Here is a 20,088-nt window from a genome sequence, read left to right on the forward strand (position 1 = left end):
AATGCACTGAGTGGAAGTTATTTTAGAACGAAAAAAAAAAAAACAGCTAGAAATTAAAAGTTGCTGAGTGGGAATGTAATAGCCAGTGAGTGGATAGGAATAAAATGAGGGCTGATAATGATAGATAAAAACATGTCTAACTAGTAAAAATAATTTAAATTCTCTTTATAGCTACATTAAGGCCCTGTTTATTTCTAATTTTGAGATCCGATTGTGAGTCCAAAACTGATTATTGTACTCAAAGCTAAACATAAATTTGAGTCCAATAATCAGTCTGGGACTCCCAATCGATTTCCAAAATCCAAAACAAACAGGGCCTTAAGTATAGTGCAGATGTAGTGGGGGATGTTTGGTTGGTTGAAGTATAGATGGTTAAATACCACCAATTCTGTCATCCTATGCTTTTGGTGTAATTGGGTCTTTCACAAAGAAGTACACAACAAATTGTGTCGAAGGACTGTCACACAACTCCAAAGGCACTTCACATGCAGCTAGGTGGGCTTTCTAAAGATCACTTTGATTTTCCATGAGAGATGGATAATGACCAAAGATAACCTTGGCGAAGAATGGCTATATCAAAATAAGAAAAATGAACTTATCAAAAAAATAATAATAACAATAAGAAAAATGAACTGCATCTTGTTATGTGGAAATAAACAACCCAACCTACACAAAATTTGTGTGTGTGAGGTGGTGGAGGATGGGGTCCCTGGTAATTAGTCTAAGCAGATATAAAATGCTCGCAAGTTCCGTAGATTTGACATATGAGGTTGAGAATAATCAACCCATGGACAGTGCCCTAAAAGAGAGAATTGTACATGACTCTGTAAAGAAGATGAAACCTTTGTATCACCAAGACAGCAATAAGAACAGAGATGCATCCAAATACTTCTTTTTTCCTTGAATCATGGCAATTATATTAAGAAAAGGGAGCCGAGATGGTCAATACAGAAAAAAGCAGAAAGAAGAAAAAATACAATTATCCAGATACTCAACAAAATGATAAAAAAAAATGCATTCCTCAAAATCAAAACTCATGAATTCAAGATATTTCATCAAAGTTGAAATAAGAATTGCAGATAGCCAGATACTAAATCATAATGAAAATTTCTTGACTGTTTAAATTTTTATGTTTTGCTTTTGTTTTTCTCGATCAAATAACCGTTTCGAGGCATATTTCTCGGTGTCTCAAAACATGGATGTGGGTTAAAATGTGGCCAAAGCAAATCCTAGTCAACTTGGCATGACGTAACCGACTACTTTGTTGACAAGGATGAGTACTTAGTTTACGTGGTCATAACTTGGGAGAGTCAAAGGAGTTTGGATTAACCTTTTTTTTTTTTTGAAAATTAACAAAGAATTTTATTGAATCAGAAGGAGGGACAAGATGTCCCAGTACATAAGCAAAAAAAGAGAGATCTGACAGTAGAGTGCCTATAAAGACCCTGGATTTACAATACACATGACATTTGTTCCCGTCACACACACCCCATCTTTGGCTAGAGGGTCTGCCATTGAATTGGCCGTCCTTCTCCTGTGAGCAAGATGTGGTCTTAGACATCTAACCAGATCTCGTATCTCGTCGATAATGTTCTGTAGTCTCCAAGGCCCTCCGCTATGATTGGTATCCCAAGCTATCACATTGCAAAGATAACTACAAACCAAAAGACAGGTTTCCCTAGAAGAAAATACTCTCTACAAACAACACAATTGGTCAGAATATCCCAAACTGAAAGAGATCTGGATAACACAAGATCACGATAGATTAAGAAATTCAGCTAATCATAAGACTTAAAAAAATACTTATAAATCCAAAACCCTACACGAATCACGCCTCAACTCCGGGAAACAAAATTCACAATGAACGAAACGAAAACATATCGACGAGAGAAAATGAAACCCAAAAATATAAGGAAACCGTCACATGCCCAATTGGCCGAAACACAAATAAACAAAATTAAAACGAGAGAGAGAGAGAGAGAGAGAGAGAGAGAGAGAGAGAGAGAGAGAGAGAGAGAGAGAGAGAGAGAGAGAGGTTGATTCTAGGCAACCGGACCTCCTAAAAGTTCAATTCGAGAGGAACCATTACTCTCCTAAACAAAGTTTCCTCTGCTGCTGTAAAATTCTTTCTCCCATTTCATTGAAATACTCAAGTCAACTCAACAAAGCCTTTGTCCCAAACTAGTTGGGGTCGGCTAAATGAATCCTTTAGAAAAATTTCATGAATAAGGTGAAAGGCATCTACTCGGCTCAAATCCTGGCTCTTGTTAGGTTCCCATTTCATTGAAATAAAGAACTTAAATACAAGCACAAAGAGAGTATCACATCATCAACCCATTTACCCATTTAAATGACACATAACAAGTAACCAACCCCACAAATCTAAAATGCATAATCCTACAATAACTACTTAAAACTAAATCATATACACCATAATAAGCACGTATCATAAACCTAACAATTTAGTAGGAAAATCTTATTAGGAGACCTAACAATTGAGGAAAATCTGCACAGCTCTCTATTAGAATTGTTCCTAATTATATCCTATCACATCCCTTCAATCAAGATCCTAATAAAAAAACCCTAACCAACAGAAAATAAAAAACAGATCGAACAAATTTCCCTTTTTTTTTAAAAGAAAAACAGTGAGACCCACCTTGTTCATAGATCTAAACCATTTAATTGTTGGGCCCCACAGAGAGAGGAGAAAAAGGTCCAAAGGGACAAATGCATCTTAGGAGGGGGGCGAATTTATCAGCGTCCGGTGAATATTGAAAAGCCTCAGTTCTAGGGTTAGGGTTCTCCACACAAAGGCGGTAGAACGGTGAAGGAACCGATTTCTTTGTGGTTTCGATCTCACATCGAGCCAACACCTTCCCAATCAGAATCTGGTCGGGATTTTGTTGCCACAGAAGAGGTCAGTTTTTTAATGCTGTGTTCTCTTGTTTCCTTTCCCGTTGGGTTTCCAGGGAAACCCCTGTATTTTTCCGCGGAAACTGATATTTGTGGTGTTCTTTTAGTTTCCTCGGAAACTATTTTATCAAACGTGGAAAATGAAATAAATCACGTGGATTGGCCATTCCCGGACAGATTTCGTCTTCTCAGGATCTATCTTGACTCCGGATGAGCCGATGATGTGCCCCAAGTACACCAGCTCAGACCCCCCCCCCCCCCCCCCCCCCTAATTAACTTTATTTTTTAATTTGAATGGAGAATTAGGTCTTAGATCTAGGTTTGAGTTTTGGAGGGAATTTTCTCCCCTGTGAAGAGTTCAATGTTTTAATTCTCATTGAAGGAGGAGGATTACAAGCTGGACTTTACAACATTCTCTCTTAATTGAGACACTATTCCTTGTTAGAATCAAGGATCTACTTCTAAATTGAAGATCCTGCATCACCACACAAGATCCATGATCATTCCAAAGGCATTTTCACGGAAGAATTGCAAAGGCATGGAAGGAGGAGGATTACAAGCTGAACTTTACAACTTTCTCTCTTAATTGACACACTATTCCTTGTTAGAATCAAGGATCAACTTCTGAATTGAAGATCCTGCATCGCCACACAAGATCCATGATCATTCCAAAGGCCTTTTCATGGAAGAACTGCAAAGGCAGTCAGGAACAGTCCTGAAACATGTGGTGCTGCGGCCAAGGTAGCTGGAAATCAGGAGAGTTTGTGATTTTAGGTTGATTTGCCTCTTTAATTACCAGATATGTAAGTGCACATTCCTACTTGGTCTAATTCCTACAACTTCCTGAAATTTGGATGAAATTAAGGACATGTTTGGCTACGATGATTTTTTTTCATGATAAACTGGTGTCTCAAAGTGGTGAGAGAGGGGTAGGGTGGGTGAAGTGGCTAGAAATTAGGAAATAAAAATCAGGAAACTGGTGTCTCCAAGTGGTGAGAAGTGGCTAAAACAGGATCGACTTTTTCCTGATTTTAAGCCACTTCTCACCCTCATCTCAATCGTGCCCTCTAAAAACTCTCTTTCTCCCACCCGCTCTACTCCTCTTCCACCACTTCAAGACACTGGTTTATCATGAAAAAAAAAATCTGACTGCCAGACATGGCCTAAGTGAAGGAAAGCAGATCTGCGAATGGACACTGAACCAGTTTATAAGTTTCTGCTCGAGCCTTATTTTGTGGACAATAAATCTTGTACCAACTGGTTTTTAGCTACAGGATGTTAGTGTCTTCGAATACAAAGAAACTCGAGGATTACAAAGATTAAATTCAAATCACTAAAGAAGTTGAGCCGCTATAGAAAGTGCAAAATTGGATCTGAGACGATCTGACTTGTTGATGAGAATGCTTAGGCCGAAACACTTTATGGAATATCCACGTCTCGTATTGAAACAAACCGAAAGTGGTAGCAAAAGTGTTAGATCTGATCTGCGTCAAAATTTTAGACCTGTGTACTAGAATGACAGTTCACTTGCTGAATCAACTGAGGAATTATACAGTTTCAGCACCACCAAATTCAAGACACTCCCAAATTGAAGCTAAAAAGAAAAAAGAAAAACTCAGAAATTAAAACCTTCAGGAATGAAGATATGAAGTCACCTAGGATTTCTAGACCCGAGTGAATTCTTTGTTGCTAAAATTTGTAATGAACGATTTGTCCTAAAGTAACGAGCCTTGAGAACAGCAATTGTTCATCCATTATAGGTCAGGTCACCCACAGACCGAGAGTCGTTCTCAGGTTTGAATTGTAATAATGATCTCCCTCTTGACACATAGTTCAGTCTTCTGAATTCAGTTCCTAATTGCAATGAGTATTGAAGCATAACCTGGCTGAAATCTCACTGGTCATCAGCTGCTTCTGTTCATTTGAAATTGACAGTTTTGACCCTCCTCAAATCCTGGTGGGAGTAAGATACTTGGCGGTTTAACCACACTTAGCCAAGAAACTATTTCTCATCAGTCTTCCTTGAGCCATTCACAACAGTTACTCCTCAAGTACTCCTACATTGGTAGGTGATGTGTGTGTGTGGGGGGGGGGGGGGGGTGTTGAGTTCTCTAGCCAGCATCTAGATCATCACAATTCAAATTCTTGCACATGTTAAATCATCCTTGCATCACTGCAAATTATACTACATTAGCTTCTAAAGAAATTGCTCCAACACAAGCTAATTTACCATTGTTTGGTTCTCCCCCCTCAATTATCACTTTCTCAACCACAGCAAAGAACTTTTAGAATGATCATAACAGAAAGTACGGCAGGAAAGTAAGGTGATAATAAAGGCTATAGTGTTGACCTACTGAGACACACTAGTTCGGAAAATTTGAACATCTAAATTATTAATGAAAAAAAACTTTCAAACAGTATAAGGAAAAATTAAAACACTCAACAAAAAAGTTTGATCATATATGGCCAAAATAATTGGTTGATAATATGCATTTCAGAAATGAATGAAATCGAAAAAGTAAAAGTTATACCTTTTGCCCGAAGATAAGGTGCAATATAAGTCATCTCAGCAGGAAATATGGGCATTCTCCGAGGAGAAATCTCTTAGGGCCATCACTTCATTATCATGCATTGAGTAATAAGATGCCTTGCAAAGTGCTGTACAATCACTGTAATTTAACCAGTTATAATGCTTCTGAAGATCCTCTCCAAATTTGGTTTCAGCTAGAAGTTCATTTACAAGCTTCTCAGGTAAGTTATGTAAATCATCCTTGTGTATGTCATTTTCGTCACCACAGTCTGGGTGTTGAAGAATCATCTCAGCAGCAAATCTATCAACCTCACGCATGTCATCTTCGTCACTATTTACAAGCTTGTCAGGTAAGTTATGTAAATCATCCTTGTGTATGTCATTTTCGTCACCATAGTCTGGGTGTTGAAGAATCATCTCAGCAGCAAATCTATCAACCTCACTCATGCCATCTTCATCACCATATAGGGTCATGACTTCTTCACCGTGCATTGGGTAAAAAGGTGCATTGCAGGGTATTGCACAGTCACTGCACATCAAAGATATAATATTTAGAATATTATAAGGAAAAAGAAGTTTGATCGTATGGGGCCATAAGAATTTGTTGACAATGTGAATTTCAGTACTGAATGAAATAAAAAAAATAAATTGATAAGTTATACCTTTTCCCTGAAGATAAATGTACAGTATAAGCCATCTCAACAGGAAATTTATCTACATTGGTTCTCTCCGAGAAGAAACCACTCAGTGTCATCACTTCATTATCGCGCATTGAGTAATAAGATGCATTCCAAGGAGTTGTACCATCACTATACATCAACCCATTATCTTCGGTATAATGCTTCCTATGTCTTATTGTAGACTGAAGACCCTCTCCCCACTTGGTTGCAACTTGAAGCTCATTTACAAGCTCGTCATGTAACTTATGCAAATCAGCCTCAAGGATGTCATCTTTGTCCCCATAGTCTTTGTGTTCAAGAAACATCTGAGCAGCAAATGTATCAGCCCCGCACATGTCATCTTCGTCACCATACAAGGCCATCACTTCTTTATCGTTCATTGAGTAAAAGGATGTATTGCAGGGTGTTGTACAATCACTGCACATCAAAGATATAAGACTTTCAAATATTATAAGTAAAAAAATAAAACACTTAATAAGAGTGCTTAATCATATAGGGCCATAAGAATTCGTTGACAATGTGAATTTCAGTACAGAATGAACGCCAAAAAAGTAAATAAATAAGTTATAAAAAGCAAATGAATAAGTTTTACCTTTTCTGTGAAGGTAAAGGTGCAGGATAATCCATCTCAGTAGGAAATGTATCTAAATGGATTTTCTCCGGAGAGAAACCACTTAGGGCCATCACTTCTTTATCGTGCATCGAGTAGAACAATGCATTGCATGGTGCTGTAAAGTCACTGCACATTAAAGAGTTGTCTTCATTATAATTCTTCTTATTTCTCATTATAGCCTGAAGATCCTCTCCCAACTTGGTTTCGGCTTGAAGTTCATTTACAAGCTTGTCATGTAACTTCTGTAAATCAGCCTCGCAGATATCCTCGTTGTCACCATAATTTGGGTATCGAAGAACTTTCTCTACAACATCATCTACAGAACTGCTTCCAAAAGGAAAACTCTTCCACCTTCTGAGAAAACAACCATAGCCACCTCTGCACCAGAAGTTGATGCTAAACAACTAATTTTTTTAATTAGACCCTTTCTCCTCTTCGAAAATGAAACATATCGACGCTGCTTGTCTTCTATTTTCTGAATCTCTATTCTTCTACGACCCATTATTAGCCAACCACTTTAATCTGAAAAATCAAAACAGATGTTTAGTGGGAGTTTAGGAGCTCTAAGACAACCAATGGAAACTTAGAGAAACCGGCATCCCATATAAATTACTTTTTTTTGTATCAAGAATTTAAAAGATAACAATTTATGTACACATATTATAATCATTTGATGAACCCATTATCAGCTAATCACTTTAATCTGAAAATCAAAACAGAATGTTTAGTGGGGGTTTAGGAGCTCTAAGACAACAAATGGAAAGTTAGAGAAACCGTCATCCCATATAATTACTTTTTTTGTATCAAGAATTTAAGATAACAATTTATATAGACGTATAATAATCATTTGATGAACCCATTATCAGCTAATCACTTTAATCTGAAAATCAAAACAGAATGTTTAGTGGGGGTTTAGGAGCCCTGAGAAAACAAATGGGAAGTTAGAGAAACAGGCATCCCATATCATTAATTTTTGTGTCATGAAATTAAAATAACAATTTATGTGACATATGGTAACCCTTCAATTTGTGGCCTATAAATAGATAGTCCGAAAATAGAAAGGGACAAGTCCAAATTAAGCACAAAAATTACACATGTCAAAGGGTTCGGATCGTCCAGTTAGGGACATTTTTGGGGCATGGCCTACCCACAATTGGGCCTAGAAGATGAATAGTTTGGATCATCAAATAGGTAGGCCCCAACTATGGTTTTTCATGCTAGTCTCTCCAAGGATAATATGCATGGACACCAATAAAATAGCTCATCTTGAAAACCCATAAATTTATTAAGTCTAATAAAATGTTTGTTTGTTGCTCATAAGAACCGATGTTTCACAAAAACAATACCATACAAACTTTATCATCATTAGTGAGCATGTTTATCATCATTAACTGTGATTTGTTAAAATGGGCCTAAATCAAATAGGAAATGGAAAAGGATAAGATTAAAATGAGATAATAATAATAATAATATATTACTGTTTAAACAGAGGATTCAAAAGAAACAAGGGCAATGCAGAATCCTCTGTTTTGCAGCTTTCCTTATGAAGTTAATGAGACAGAGACAAATACCAGTTGATGAAAATATAAAAATTCCTAGGTTACCGAGAAAAGAAGGGAGTAAGGGAAGATTTATATAAGAAATCTAAAAAAAAACCTAAATTACCAAGAAAAGAAAGGAGAAAGGAAGATTAAAAAACAATTTCCATTTCAAAAAGGGCGACGATAAATTCGCACCGCTAACGTGAATTGTGGCAGATTTTAATGCTTTTTTACCTCAATTCACGTTAAAGGGGAGCAAATTATCCTACAGGGAGTGCAAATTTATCATCGCCCTTTCAAAACACCCTAGAAAACAAGAGAAAGGGCAGAAAATACCCAATGAAGATGAGAGAATCAGTCGTTGTACAAATAGAAACAGCGTTGAATTAACAAGAGAGAAAAGAAACATACCCAATTCACAGAGAACTTGATTAGGGTTTACAGAAATCACAGAGAAAGTGATTAGGGTTTACAGAAATAGCAGAGAGAGAGAGAGAGAGATTTTGTTAATTCAAAAAAGGTCTTGGGTTCAAGTCATTTTCATGGAAAATCAACTTTCCAGTGCTTGGTAAACTCATTTTCCATGGATTATTTTTTCAAACTAGAAAAATTTCCTTGTTTCCTAGTCCATTGAATTTTATTTTTCATGGAATGTGTTTTCTTAGAAATTATTATATTTCATAATTCATGGAAATATTTTTTTTTTTCAAGTCAAAATTTTGTTGATCGTGGTAATTCTTGATGACAAGTTGGAATTTATTTTACAAAGTAGAGATTTATGAATTCACTACCCAAACACAAAGGTGTTGATCTTACAGATCAATCATGCATGTATCGTGGTACCAAGATCAAAAGATTGCTCATGGGATCCACCAAATCAATGGTCTTCATCAAACTTACCGGACCCAAGGTTCTGTTGTGATAGTGAACTCATAATTTGTCCTAAGATTCATAAATTTCGGTATGAATCATGTGTTGGGGGGTTCCACGTGAAAGCAAAATAGTCCCACATCGGAAAAGTGTAACGATGTGGATGGGCTAATAAGGGAATGGGCTCCCTCCCCTTAATAGCTAGCTTTTGAGGGCAAGTTCTACCCGGGTCCCAACAAGTGATATCAGAGCCGGACACGTGGTAACCGCGGTTTAGCCTCCGAGGATGGGAATATCTCTCAGGGAAGATCTCGGTAACCCCGGTTTAGCCTCCGAGGATGGAAATATCCCTCAGGGAAGATCTTGAAGTTCCCACGTTCTAGCCGCGGGGAGGGGTGAGATTGTCCATGGTGCTTCCACGTGGAGGGGGAGATCGTTGGGGGGTTCCACGCGAAAGTAAAATAGTCCCACATCGGAAAAGTGTAACAATGTGGATGGGCTAATAAGGGAATGGGTTCCCTCCCCTAGTCCCCTTAATAGCTAGCTTTTGAGGGCGAGTTCTACCCGGGTCCCAACATCATGTTCATACATAGCTCTTGCTGTTGTCTTTTTCATTGCACAATGTTTTTATTGGCTTAGAGATCAAAAGAACAGAAATTAAACTGAGGAAAAAAGAAGAAGCAAAATCCACATATATCCCTTTGGTAATAAATAGAAAAAGAAGTTGGATTTAACCAGATACATAAGCTAATGGGTGTATATATTTCTCAGGTTTATGAGAACCATATTACAGCTAAATCTACCTTAGCAAGCCATGGTTAAATAAAAAAATTTATCAAATTTTTGGTGGATGATTCAAAAGAAATATCAATTTTTTGGGTAAGTACCGTGATCTGGTCCGATGTCGCGGGAGCCAGTGTTCACATATGGGCCTCGGAAAGTTGCCTGCGGTGGTAAAGGCTTTGAGGAATCTATCACAGGCTTCGTCCTTGACGTCCTTCAAAACCAACCACAAATATCAGAAGAACACAAAACCATGGTTTTAAATTTCGGCCGAAATCCGAAATTTCAGTCGGGACAGAAATTTAAAACCGAAACCATTTTATTTATTTATTTTTTATTTTTTTTTGGATTTCGGCCGGGGCCGAAAATTAAAAATTTCGCCCAAAAAATTTCACCCGAAATTTCCACCAAAACCGAAATTACCACCGAAATTTCATTTTTGGCTGAGACTGAAACCGAAACCAAAATTTAAAACCTTGGTTAAAGTCTTACTTACGCCATGAAGAAAGGAAATGACAGGCCAGCAGCTGCAAAGACTACCAAGCCTGTGGCAGGAACAGCATTCCGCAACCGGGGCATCAAGATTATAAAACTGGCAAGAAGATACAGAAAGATCCATTCAGCAACAAAAGAAGGTGACTATTGTTTGAAACATTGGTCTTTGAAAAAAGTATAGCAAGATTGGTTGTATTCATGGGAGTGTAAAATTTTCGAAGCCCTAGGCAACAAAAAAATAATTCTATACACAAAATCAATTCAATATTATCTAACGATCATTTAAGAAATAGAATAAGCATCACATTAAATTCCATACCACTCATTAGCATTTATTTTTTTTGTCCTTTCACATACCACATGTCAATCATTTAAGAAATGAAGCATTTGGCGGCTTCATCTTGAACCCGATGAGAGAATTTGGCGTACAGGATTAAATTGAAGCCAGAGATTTTTCAACCGTTGAATTCGTTTCGACACGACCATGTTATCCTTTAAAGGAAAACTTCTATACCATTTTTTTAAAAGAGGTAACTTTTATTCATGAAAAAAACCAACTACAGATATGGGGACAAGATGACCCACCGTTTACAATAAAGTCACACCATGCCAAACTACAGAGCTATATAGATTCGGCTAAAAAATTACTCTCCATGCAGAAATACTGCGCTAAAGGCCACCTACTGCCCTATATGCTCCTTTACTCGGAGGTTGGAGCGACACCTGAGATGATTGTCATTCCTTACCGCGCCTTTTTTTGCAAGCTTATCCGCATCCGCCTTCTTTTGCAAACTAGATCTCAAAGTTATAGAAAACTTATATTACTTGTATCTTGATCCTCACAAATTATGTTCCTCGGATATCCCCATCTTCATTATTTTTCTTGGTTTCTTCCCTGTCGAGGTTGATTTTTTTTCTTTAGTAAAGAGAGACAACGGTGGGGCAGTTTTCTAAATCTCTTTCCCTTAGGTCTCCCCCCTCTTGTCTAACAACCTTTAATTCAGCCTTAATTAGAGCTTTTACAAAGCACCTCGAGCACTACATCGAGGTGTCTCTAGTAATTTGGGGTTAGATTAAGAGTTCCATTAAGGAAATTATGGTCTAATAATTTGGGGTCCATTTTTTCAAACCACACTATAAAGGTAGCTTCAAACTAAACACTGATGCGTCTCTAGTAACGGGAGGAGCTGGAATAGGATGCATAATCAGAGACTCTAAAGCCAAAATATTATCTCTAAATGTTGCTGTCGATGAGATATATGCGCTAGAAATTTGTGCTATCTATCAATGGATATGTATGGCCAAGAGAAAAGAAATTGATCAAATCTGAATTGAGTCAGACTCGCAGATTGTGGTTGATGTCATTAATCAAGGTTACATCTGCCTATCACGACTAAGGCCATACCCCCCAAAAAAAATTAATGGAAATCTCCAGATTTGTTGAATCTAAGACTTGATTGCGAAAATTCAGGACAGGCTTCCTGGACACATGTCCCATCTTCGCATAGAGGTCCTTAAACATGCCATGCCCATTTGAAGTGTGGTAAACATGCATAGGGTTGTGAGGGCATGTGTTCTATGTGTCTCTTCCACCGCTTCTGTAGTGTTACCTTCCGACCATTTCCTATTTTGGGCTTCATGCTTCATGCCCGTCATCATCAGAAAGCAAGTCTTTGGTACGTGCCTACATTGGTCCCACTTATAGTAGAATAAATTAAATTGGTTTTTTATATTAGTTGTATGGTATGGGTTAGAGAATAAGATTGGATCTCACAAGATCTGATAGATTTAGTAGTTAGGATAGATTAGGATATTGATCTAGATTAGGATAATTTTGATTTATCAATATCTACATTTATCTCGATCTCTTTCTATGTTAATCACTTTGACTGTTCTATATAAGCACTCATTAGGTTCCATTGTAAAGCAATCTAGAAGAAATTTATCCCAGAAATTGTGTTTTACACACAAAGGAGGACTGACCCTTCCCTCGAAGTGGGACAAGAGGCTGATCTTTCCTCTAAGAAGATCAATCCTGTTGTGAACCGATTTGGGTTCGTAACGGTCTTCTTTTGAAATTGTGATATTCATATTTAGGGCATCTCCAATCACGCAGTAGAAAATCCTGTTTTCCAAAGGGAAATGTCTTCTGCAGGAATGCTGCAGTTCCATCCTTAATTTTATGAAACAATTCCTATCTCGCACGATAATCTCGGAGGCAGAGAAGTTTTGATGAGGTAAATTTCAAAATGGGAAGCATTTCGAAATTAGATAGTGGTCATGGAACCTTACCACAGACACAACAATGAAGGATTGGTGGGAAGCAGACTATAGTCATGCTTGATTTTAACCACTTATCCTAGCCTTCCAAACTAATATCAACTACTCAAGGCCACATGAAGCATAATGAACAAACTGGCCACCAGAAAACTTGATACAGGTAGGGTTTTGGAGTAATGACTATGGACTTCAGAGCAAGGCTTATAATCTTGAAACATGGGCTGAGTCAACTTTAGACAACACCAATGAAGTTACACTTACTGAGATTTTCACGTTTTTCCTAAGGAATTATTCGAAAGTTCAAACTAAGAATCAGAAGAATAACAGGAAGACCCATAAAGTAATAATTATGGAAGCACTGAAATGTTATATGTACTGATTTTCGTAGTAAGGCTAGTAAAGCCCTACTTCTAAAACAATATAGCGTCCTGCTCTCATCCACGTATCAACGTTAGGTCGACCCGGAGTTGCTGGGGCTTGGCTTAAGAATGAAGCGATACGTCATCGACTGAGACCTACCTATAGTCTAGTCAAAGTACCAGTGACGGTGACTTGGTTGCGTAACGTAATATGGATTCAGTCGGCGAAAGTCCAAGTGACGCTGACTTCATCGGATTCAGTCATTCTTCAGTGGCCAAGTTGAAGCGTTCAGCGGTTCTTCGGCCTACCACCTTTCTTTTTCAAGGTTGAGCTTGTTCAATTGAAGCTAATGCTATGCTGCCCTTCCCTTGTTCAAGAGAAAGCGAGGACTGAGAAGGGATAGTTTATTAGAAGCCGGGGATGGAATACAGCCTAGGCTAGGGATGGAGAGATTACCTAATCATCGAAGAGACATGTACTAAGAAAGCTATGCATGTTAAACAATGAAAATTGTGTCATAAACATATGGCATATACTACACATCATCACCGAGTTAAGACCAGAGCATAATCCTGAAGTATCATTGGCCTGAACATAAGTAACCAAAATCAAAATTAAATTACTTCAATACCATAAGTCTCTCATGTGTCAAAAGACCAAAACTCACAAGATAAAAGACAATACAGAAAAACCCAAAGATCACAATTATTTCACTAGTAGCCGCACAATCAGAGAACAATCAAGCAATTCCTTCTTTTTATTGACATACTGGGTCCTGCAGCTGCTAGTACAATATTGTACCACCCTGGAAGCACTCGCGCCAGCGGCTCCCTTATATATGGCTTCACAAAGCTAGTAACAGCCTGTGCATTATTCATTGGGACAATCTCATCTTCTTCTTGATATAAGATTTGTCACAAGAAGCATATGCTCTATCACCGCTTCAATAACAAGACCATCAAAATCACATAGATTAAAGTACCCAAACCGGCCAATAACTTCGCCATCATCCCCGCAATCATCATGGAGGTCTCTCCACACAGGAAAAAGAACTGTGTTCATCTTTAAACGCTCTGAATCTTAAATATTTGTTGAACTCTAAAACCTTTTCCACTCTCCAAAACACAGGTGCTGGTCACCTTTCCCTTTTTGGCTCTAAAAAACAAGAATCAGCTAATTTCGAGCGGATGATCCTCCACCACCATTTACGAAGTAGGCATTAAAAGCATGTGTCTCCCTTTCTTTTTTTTCAAATGGCAGGGCCCTTCTCCCTTAGAAGCACCAATTTCATCCCAGTTGACTAAATTGACCCTTTTCACTTGAGAACATCAACCGCAAAGAAAGTTCTGCTGCAATTTTTTAGCATAATAAAAAATGGAAATAATCATATAATTGGACACAAAGTAAATTGGATGTGCTGCTATGGTAGCCTTCACAAGTAACACTCTACCTAGGAGCAATCTCCCAGGGCCCTGTTTGGTTGCACAAACGCTCGGCATTCATTGGAATTTCAAATGCCAATGAATGTTGATTCCTTGTTTGGTTGCCAATATTGTATTGAAACTCCACTTGACTCACCAACATGTTTCAGACATCATCATTGCCTTTTTTCCCATGTGGCGCCCATGTGACACTAATGCCCCCTCTTCTCATCTTCCAACCAAATTCTACAAAAATGATAAAATTTTGGTAGAAGAGTGGTGGAAAAGGTCTTGTCCTATTCTCTTTCGCTCTTTCTCTCCCTCTCTTCCCTATCTCTCTCTTCACTCTCTATATTGGTAATGACACGCCTACGTTTTCCACTACTCTCTGAGAGGACTACCACGACCAAACACTACTTACCACCATTCCACTATTCACCCTCCTTTTTGGCTTTCTTATACTGTTACAGAAATAAATCAAGGGAATACACTGTAGCATGAAGAGGCACGCAACCAAGAAGGTTAATGTGTTAGGGGCTCCAAATAATCCGGGCAAATATGAGTAATAATCATTGAATATTACATTTTCTTCGGTGATTAAAAACACCAATCGAATAAATGATACAACTCGGCATAAAAGAGATAACTACTCAGTTCCTTATCACATTAGTAGTTGAAGTATGCTCTATATAAGGCCCAAATATACACGTTAGATATGATAGAGTTTCACACGATATATTGTTGGCTATGTTGCATGGATTCTTTGCCCCCTATGCCGAATCCGTGTCGACACGTCTCCGCATCCAAATTGGACATGGATTCACGTGGGACACACCCGGATTCTTGTCGTAGCCGTGTCCCGCATGAATCTTGTTTTCTCCGGCGAATCCGATTCATCGTTGTCTCTTTTGAAACGCGAATCCTGTATATTTTCCCTTTAAATGTATTTTCTTAACTTTTTTATATGAAAGCACAACCCATGCACTTCTAATAAAAATCCTAGCGCCTCGACCCTCGAACATTGACCCCCTTCCTCCTTCAACTCTCTAAATACAAAACTCGCATCAACCCTCTACCTCAAATTTTTCATGAATATATATATATATATAGACACACGCACACACACACAGATATATATTTCAATTTTAAATTTTGAAAATTTTATTTTATTTATCCTACTTTTGGGGATTTGCCAAATCCGACACATCGAATCCGTGTCGGTTCCCGACACGCGAATCTGAATCCATGCAACACTGATTGTTGGCAATTCCGTAACTCACTTTATTATTCATTTATTTGTATAGTAAACGTGATATTTTTTTTAATGGTAATAGTAAAGGTGATATTTAATAGCGGTAGACATAAAACAAAAAAGGAAAAGAGGGTTTCCCCAAACAAGCTGGACATGGGTGCCAAAATAAAATACAACATGCTGATAATTAAAAAAATAACTACTCAGTTCCGTATCATATTAGTAGTTGAAGTATGCTCTATATAAGGCCCAAATAGTCACGTAAGATATGATAGTTAGAGTTCACACAATATATTGTTGGCAATTCCGTAACACATTTTATTATTCATTTATTTTGTATAGTAAAGGTGATATTTTTTTTTAATGGTAATAGTAAAGGTGATATTTAATAGCGGTAGACATAAAACAAAAATGGAAAAGAGGGTTTCCCCAAACGAGCTGAACATGGGTGCCAAAATAATATACAACATGCTGATATATACATCCTCTCCAAGGCCACCAATGAGAACTTGTCCCCAACCAGGAGGGCAAATCAATTGACATCGTTATGCAACAATAAATTCGCCTCATACTTGGCATCTCAAGATTCTCAACCACCAATGTGGCTAAACAATACTTGTGTCTCAGAAAGCAGGTCCAATGCTTCTTCCACTACATTGGCTAGTAGCCAGGGATAATCCTCAATTGATTTCATTAGTTTTTGCTATCTGTTTTCTTAGCCTAGCATATAACAGCAATTTCATATTGGTGTATGGCAAGCACGAAACCATCTTTCATTATGAATGAGACAGAGAACATATTCCTACTAGTGGGTTCTTCAATCCATCTCTCCAATCAATCAATATTTCCATGAAATTTTATCTGCTCTATTTTGAAAGTTAACCAGTTAGTTATGTTCTTAATCATCATGACAAGCCTATGATGCCCAAATACAAATACAGATATATAGACAGGGGGCAAAAGTATAATTCTGCATTTCCCAAAATCCAAGTTGTGGATGTGCCTACAGGTATCTCATAGGACCCACCTATACCATTACAATACGGCATATACTTTAACAAGACTGAATAACTTAAATATATTTGACTTAGGAAAAGGAATTAATAACAACATCGAGTATCCAGAAATTTTCATTCGGGACCATCACATCATGTTGCATTGAACCTGCCCCCCTCACTCTCTCCCAATAGTTGATGAAACTCGTCCTCATGGAAAGTATTGTTGAAAGCATCCAAATGCATGCCTATACCATGAAAGAAAAAGGCAAAAGAAAAAACAGAAAAATTCTCGGTCTTCCCTGTTTTTAATATAGTTGACTTGCCATTTCAAAAAAAAAAAAAAAAAACAGAAAAATTCCCACTTAGTCCATTGCAGTGCTATTTCTTAATATTTCTTTTTACTTTGACAAGCATTCTCAACTTGACTCAACTCAACAAAGCATTTTCTAACAAAAAAAATCAGACCATTAGAAACCAAATTTAGCCTTTGTCCGTATCCTAGGAGAGATAAAACACAATTTTTTGATAATTGACAATTAAAACTCATTCCAGTTTACAGTGTTGTCTCTAGGATCATCATTGGCTCGATGTGTACGGTTCACCGTCATCTTTGGTCTTAACTTTTTGCTCCACCCACACTCACTCTCCTCTTGCATCGCAAATAATTAGGAAACATCTAACATTAATGCTCATAAGTGCCATCATTGATTGGGTGATCCTCACGTCTGCCCTCATCATTGCCTTTCTAAACAAACTCAACGGCTCACATTTTTATAACTCCCCCAAGCACCCTACATGCAAGAACTGCCAGCTAGAGAAGCCTATCCTTTTTCCACAAAAATCCATTTTCTATACTGAATTCTAATGTGTAGATCCTTCTCTTACCCCTTTTCATTAGGGATTCTATTCCAAATTACCTCTGTTTTAGACTTTCCTGAATTACCTTCATTGAAAGATTTTCTTGCCAAACATAGATCTTTTTTTTCCTTTTATGAGGCAAAAATCTGAGTCTTTCTACAAAATAAAGGCTTGCAATCTCTTCGACAGATCCAACATTGGGACTCGATCAAAGCACTTAAAGGAGAGTGTGTCTCTCCATGGCCTTTCAAGACCATCTCTAATAATGTAATATCAATCTCCAACATTAACGCCTCTGTACTCAAAATATTACTAAAAGAAATTACCATTACATCCAATATGCATGTCATTCATGACGTTTGGGTTCAGATCTCCCTTAATGTTGTCTATCCCATTAATCTAATGCCTTCTCCTGTTACTATTTGTATGTTTTTGTTGAGCATCTCACTACATTCTATCCTAGCTATCATGTATGTCTGTATTGCACTTTCTTGTCATTCCTTTTACTTATGATAAAAAAATGTTCGATAAATTTTCCTTGGTCACTCGTCTCACCAAAAGGGCTACCACTACTATGGACAAATGTCACAAATATCAAAGACTTGTAAACAAAATATAGTTTTCACCCCAATGTCACGGAGCTTGTCAACATCTTCAGGGGTCTGTAACAAGTAAATTGAATTCAGAACAGAAAACTAAAATTCAGAGCCATTTCGGAAAAAATAAACTAAAATTGAGAGAATTTTATCCAATAAATTAGAAATAGATTTGAGGATCACTTGTAAGCATGACCCGACAATCAAGTCCGGGAGAATGAAGTTGTAGTTCATTCCTAGTTCATGCCTATACGTCAATACTGTATCACAATTATTAACAACAGTTAGAAAATCATACACATCAGTTAAAACACATAACCAAGAAAAGATAATCTTGAAAAGAGTTCCTTCAATGAATGTTGATCACATCATTCGACCCCATGGAATGTAATTGAACTTACCAGCTCCCATAGCTTCCGTCATATTGTTACTATATATCTCTGATTTTTCCTCCTCTACATCAGCACTACGCATGTCTGTACTGGATGCAGAACCAGAGTATGCCTGGAGAAAAGAATATTTAAACATTATTTAATCTTTGCATGCTTATAGCCAAGAGATCATATAGAAATAGTTCCATGACCTTCAATGAAATCACACTAGTAATATGTTGCCATTCCCCCTCGTGGAAAGAAACAAAGTGAGACGAATTTACAATGTCAAGATGAAATTGGATGCACTGATCAAGCACTACAAGGGCCACCTAGCAGCTAAGTTACACCTATTGAAGTATGATTTTGAACAAAATTACACTACTCAGCCGAAATTTCACGTACAAATGACTAAGGTTTCTATCCATCATTGACCACTCTACCAAATAAACATGAACTGCACAGTCATTAATGGTGAGATTCAGGGTGAGTTTATATATAAATCAAACACACAACTTCATGATCTTTGTTGGACAGACCAACATCATCCTGCAAGGAGCCATATAACATCAAGCAAGCCCAACATGCACTGATTTGGTAATTTCGAGGTTCTTTCATTTCTATTGGATTACTATGTAATCCATTATTACAACTAAGGATCATCTCAAAGGGTTTGCCATTGTTTCAGTATGTATTTCAATGGTATCATCATTTTTTTGAAATGGTATCATCATTTTGGTAATGACCAAAATGTATCAATAATCTCTTCATCATCTACAACAACAAACCAAAACGAATACCTTGGACAAGAAAACAAACCCTAATTTCAGACATGGCTGAAAGAAGCAAGAGAAAGCATTTCTTCTTTGAATTGTACTCGATGAAAAACAAACCCTAATTTCAAGCCAAACCTATCAATATCCAATCAAAAAAATGGCTGGCAATCATAGAGCATCCATTAGAAGAGAGTTAAGAATTAGAATCCAGAAGAAAAGAAAATTCGTATATAAAAAGAAGAAATATTGAAGAATCGATTTCAAAAAGAGAAAAGAAAGGGAACATTGCCATTCAAAGGAAAGTAGAGATGAAATTGAGTTACCAGAGAGAGAGATAAGAAGAAGAAATGGGTTCTGGATCGAAGATTCTAGAAACCCTAGCGAGCGACCCTTAATCGAGCTTCAAAAGCATGAACCCATGGTTTTCGTTGTGGAGACGAGAGAGAGAGAGAGAGAGAGGATTTTGCTGGCTATTAGGATACATACAGTCCGTACACGTGGCACACTGGTTGGGGATCTAGACCGTTGATCTGGTTGCGTACAAGTCGATGGTGTTGCAAGCAGTGACTCCAACATGTGTCTAAGAAGATAGAAAGTCACATTCGAGACCATTGCAAAGATCTTTTTTGGGTCCCACAAGGAGTAGTGTAACTGTAATCTAGGCCGTTGATTTGTAGGTGCAACTCGGGTCGGGTTCAGCGTTGAGTTTTCTCAACCCCGGTTGAAAATTGGGGCTCGGGTCGAGTTAGGG

General features: G+C 37.6%; 1 protein-coding gene across 5 annotated transcripts; it reads right to left on the bottom strand.

Annotated features, from left to right (window-relative positions):
• Positions 1-625: 625 nt before the first annotated feature.
• On the bottom strand, positions 626-19,831 carry LOC143859234 (uncharacterized). Of its 5 annotated transcripts, none has more exons than XM_077369933.1 (8): positions 19,661-19,831; positions 18,592-18,694; positions 10,427-10,522; positions 10,035-10,144; positions 6,716-7,258; positions 6,106-6,540; positions 5,445-5,972; positions 626-824 (listed from the first exon to the last, which is right to left on the bottom strand). In XM_077369933.1, exons 5-7 carry the CDS (start codon positions 6,907-6,909, stop codon positions 5,480-5,482), a joined length of 1,122 nt encoding a protein of 373 aa, XP_077226048.1. In that variant the 5' UTR covers positions 6,910-7,258; positions 10,035-10,144; positions 10,427-10,522; positions 18,592-18,694; positions 19,661-19,831; the 3' UTR covers positions 626-824; positions 5,445-5,479. The 5 variants fall into 5 exon arrangements, 4 of the variants coding, with proteins under 4 accessions (XP_077226048.1, XP_077226049.1, XP_077226051.1 ...); XM_077369934.1 differs by having other exon boundaries at positions 10,423-10,522; XM_077369935.1 differs by lacking the exon at positions 626-824 and adding an exon at positions 1,089-1,695.
• Between the last annotated feature and the right edge of the window lie 257 nt (positions 19,832-20,088).

The sequence above is a fragment of the Tasmannia lanceolata genome, unplaced genomic scaffold (assembly GCF_043159265.1).
Source record: "Tasmannia lanceolata isolate RefF3 unplaced genomic scaffold, GAP_Taslan_0.1 ptg000029l, whole genome shotgun sequence".
Taxonomy (NCBI): domain Eukaryota; kingdom Viridiplantae; phylum Streptophyta; class Magnoliopsida; order Canellales; family Winteraceae; genus Tasmannia; species Tasmannia lanceolata.

Excerpts from the sequence above, each read along its gene's own strand:
- LOC143859234 (XM_077369936.1), bottom strand. The coding sequence starts at position 6,909 with ATGAGAAATAAGAAGAATTATAATGAAGACAACTCTTTAATGTGCAGT. Across the intron at positions 6,541-6,715 it reads CCTTTACCTTCACAGAAAAG|TGATTGTACAACACCCTGCA; the intron begins GTAAAACTTATT and ends TTTGATGTGCAG. Across the intron at positions 5,973-6,105 it reads CATTTATCTTCAGGGAAAAG|TGACTGTGCAATACCCTGCA; the intron begins GTATAACTTATC and ends TTTGATGTGCAG.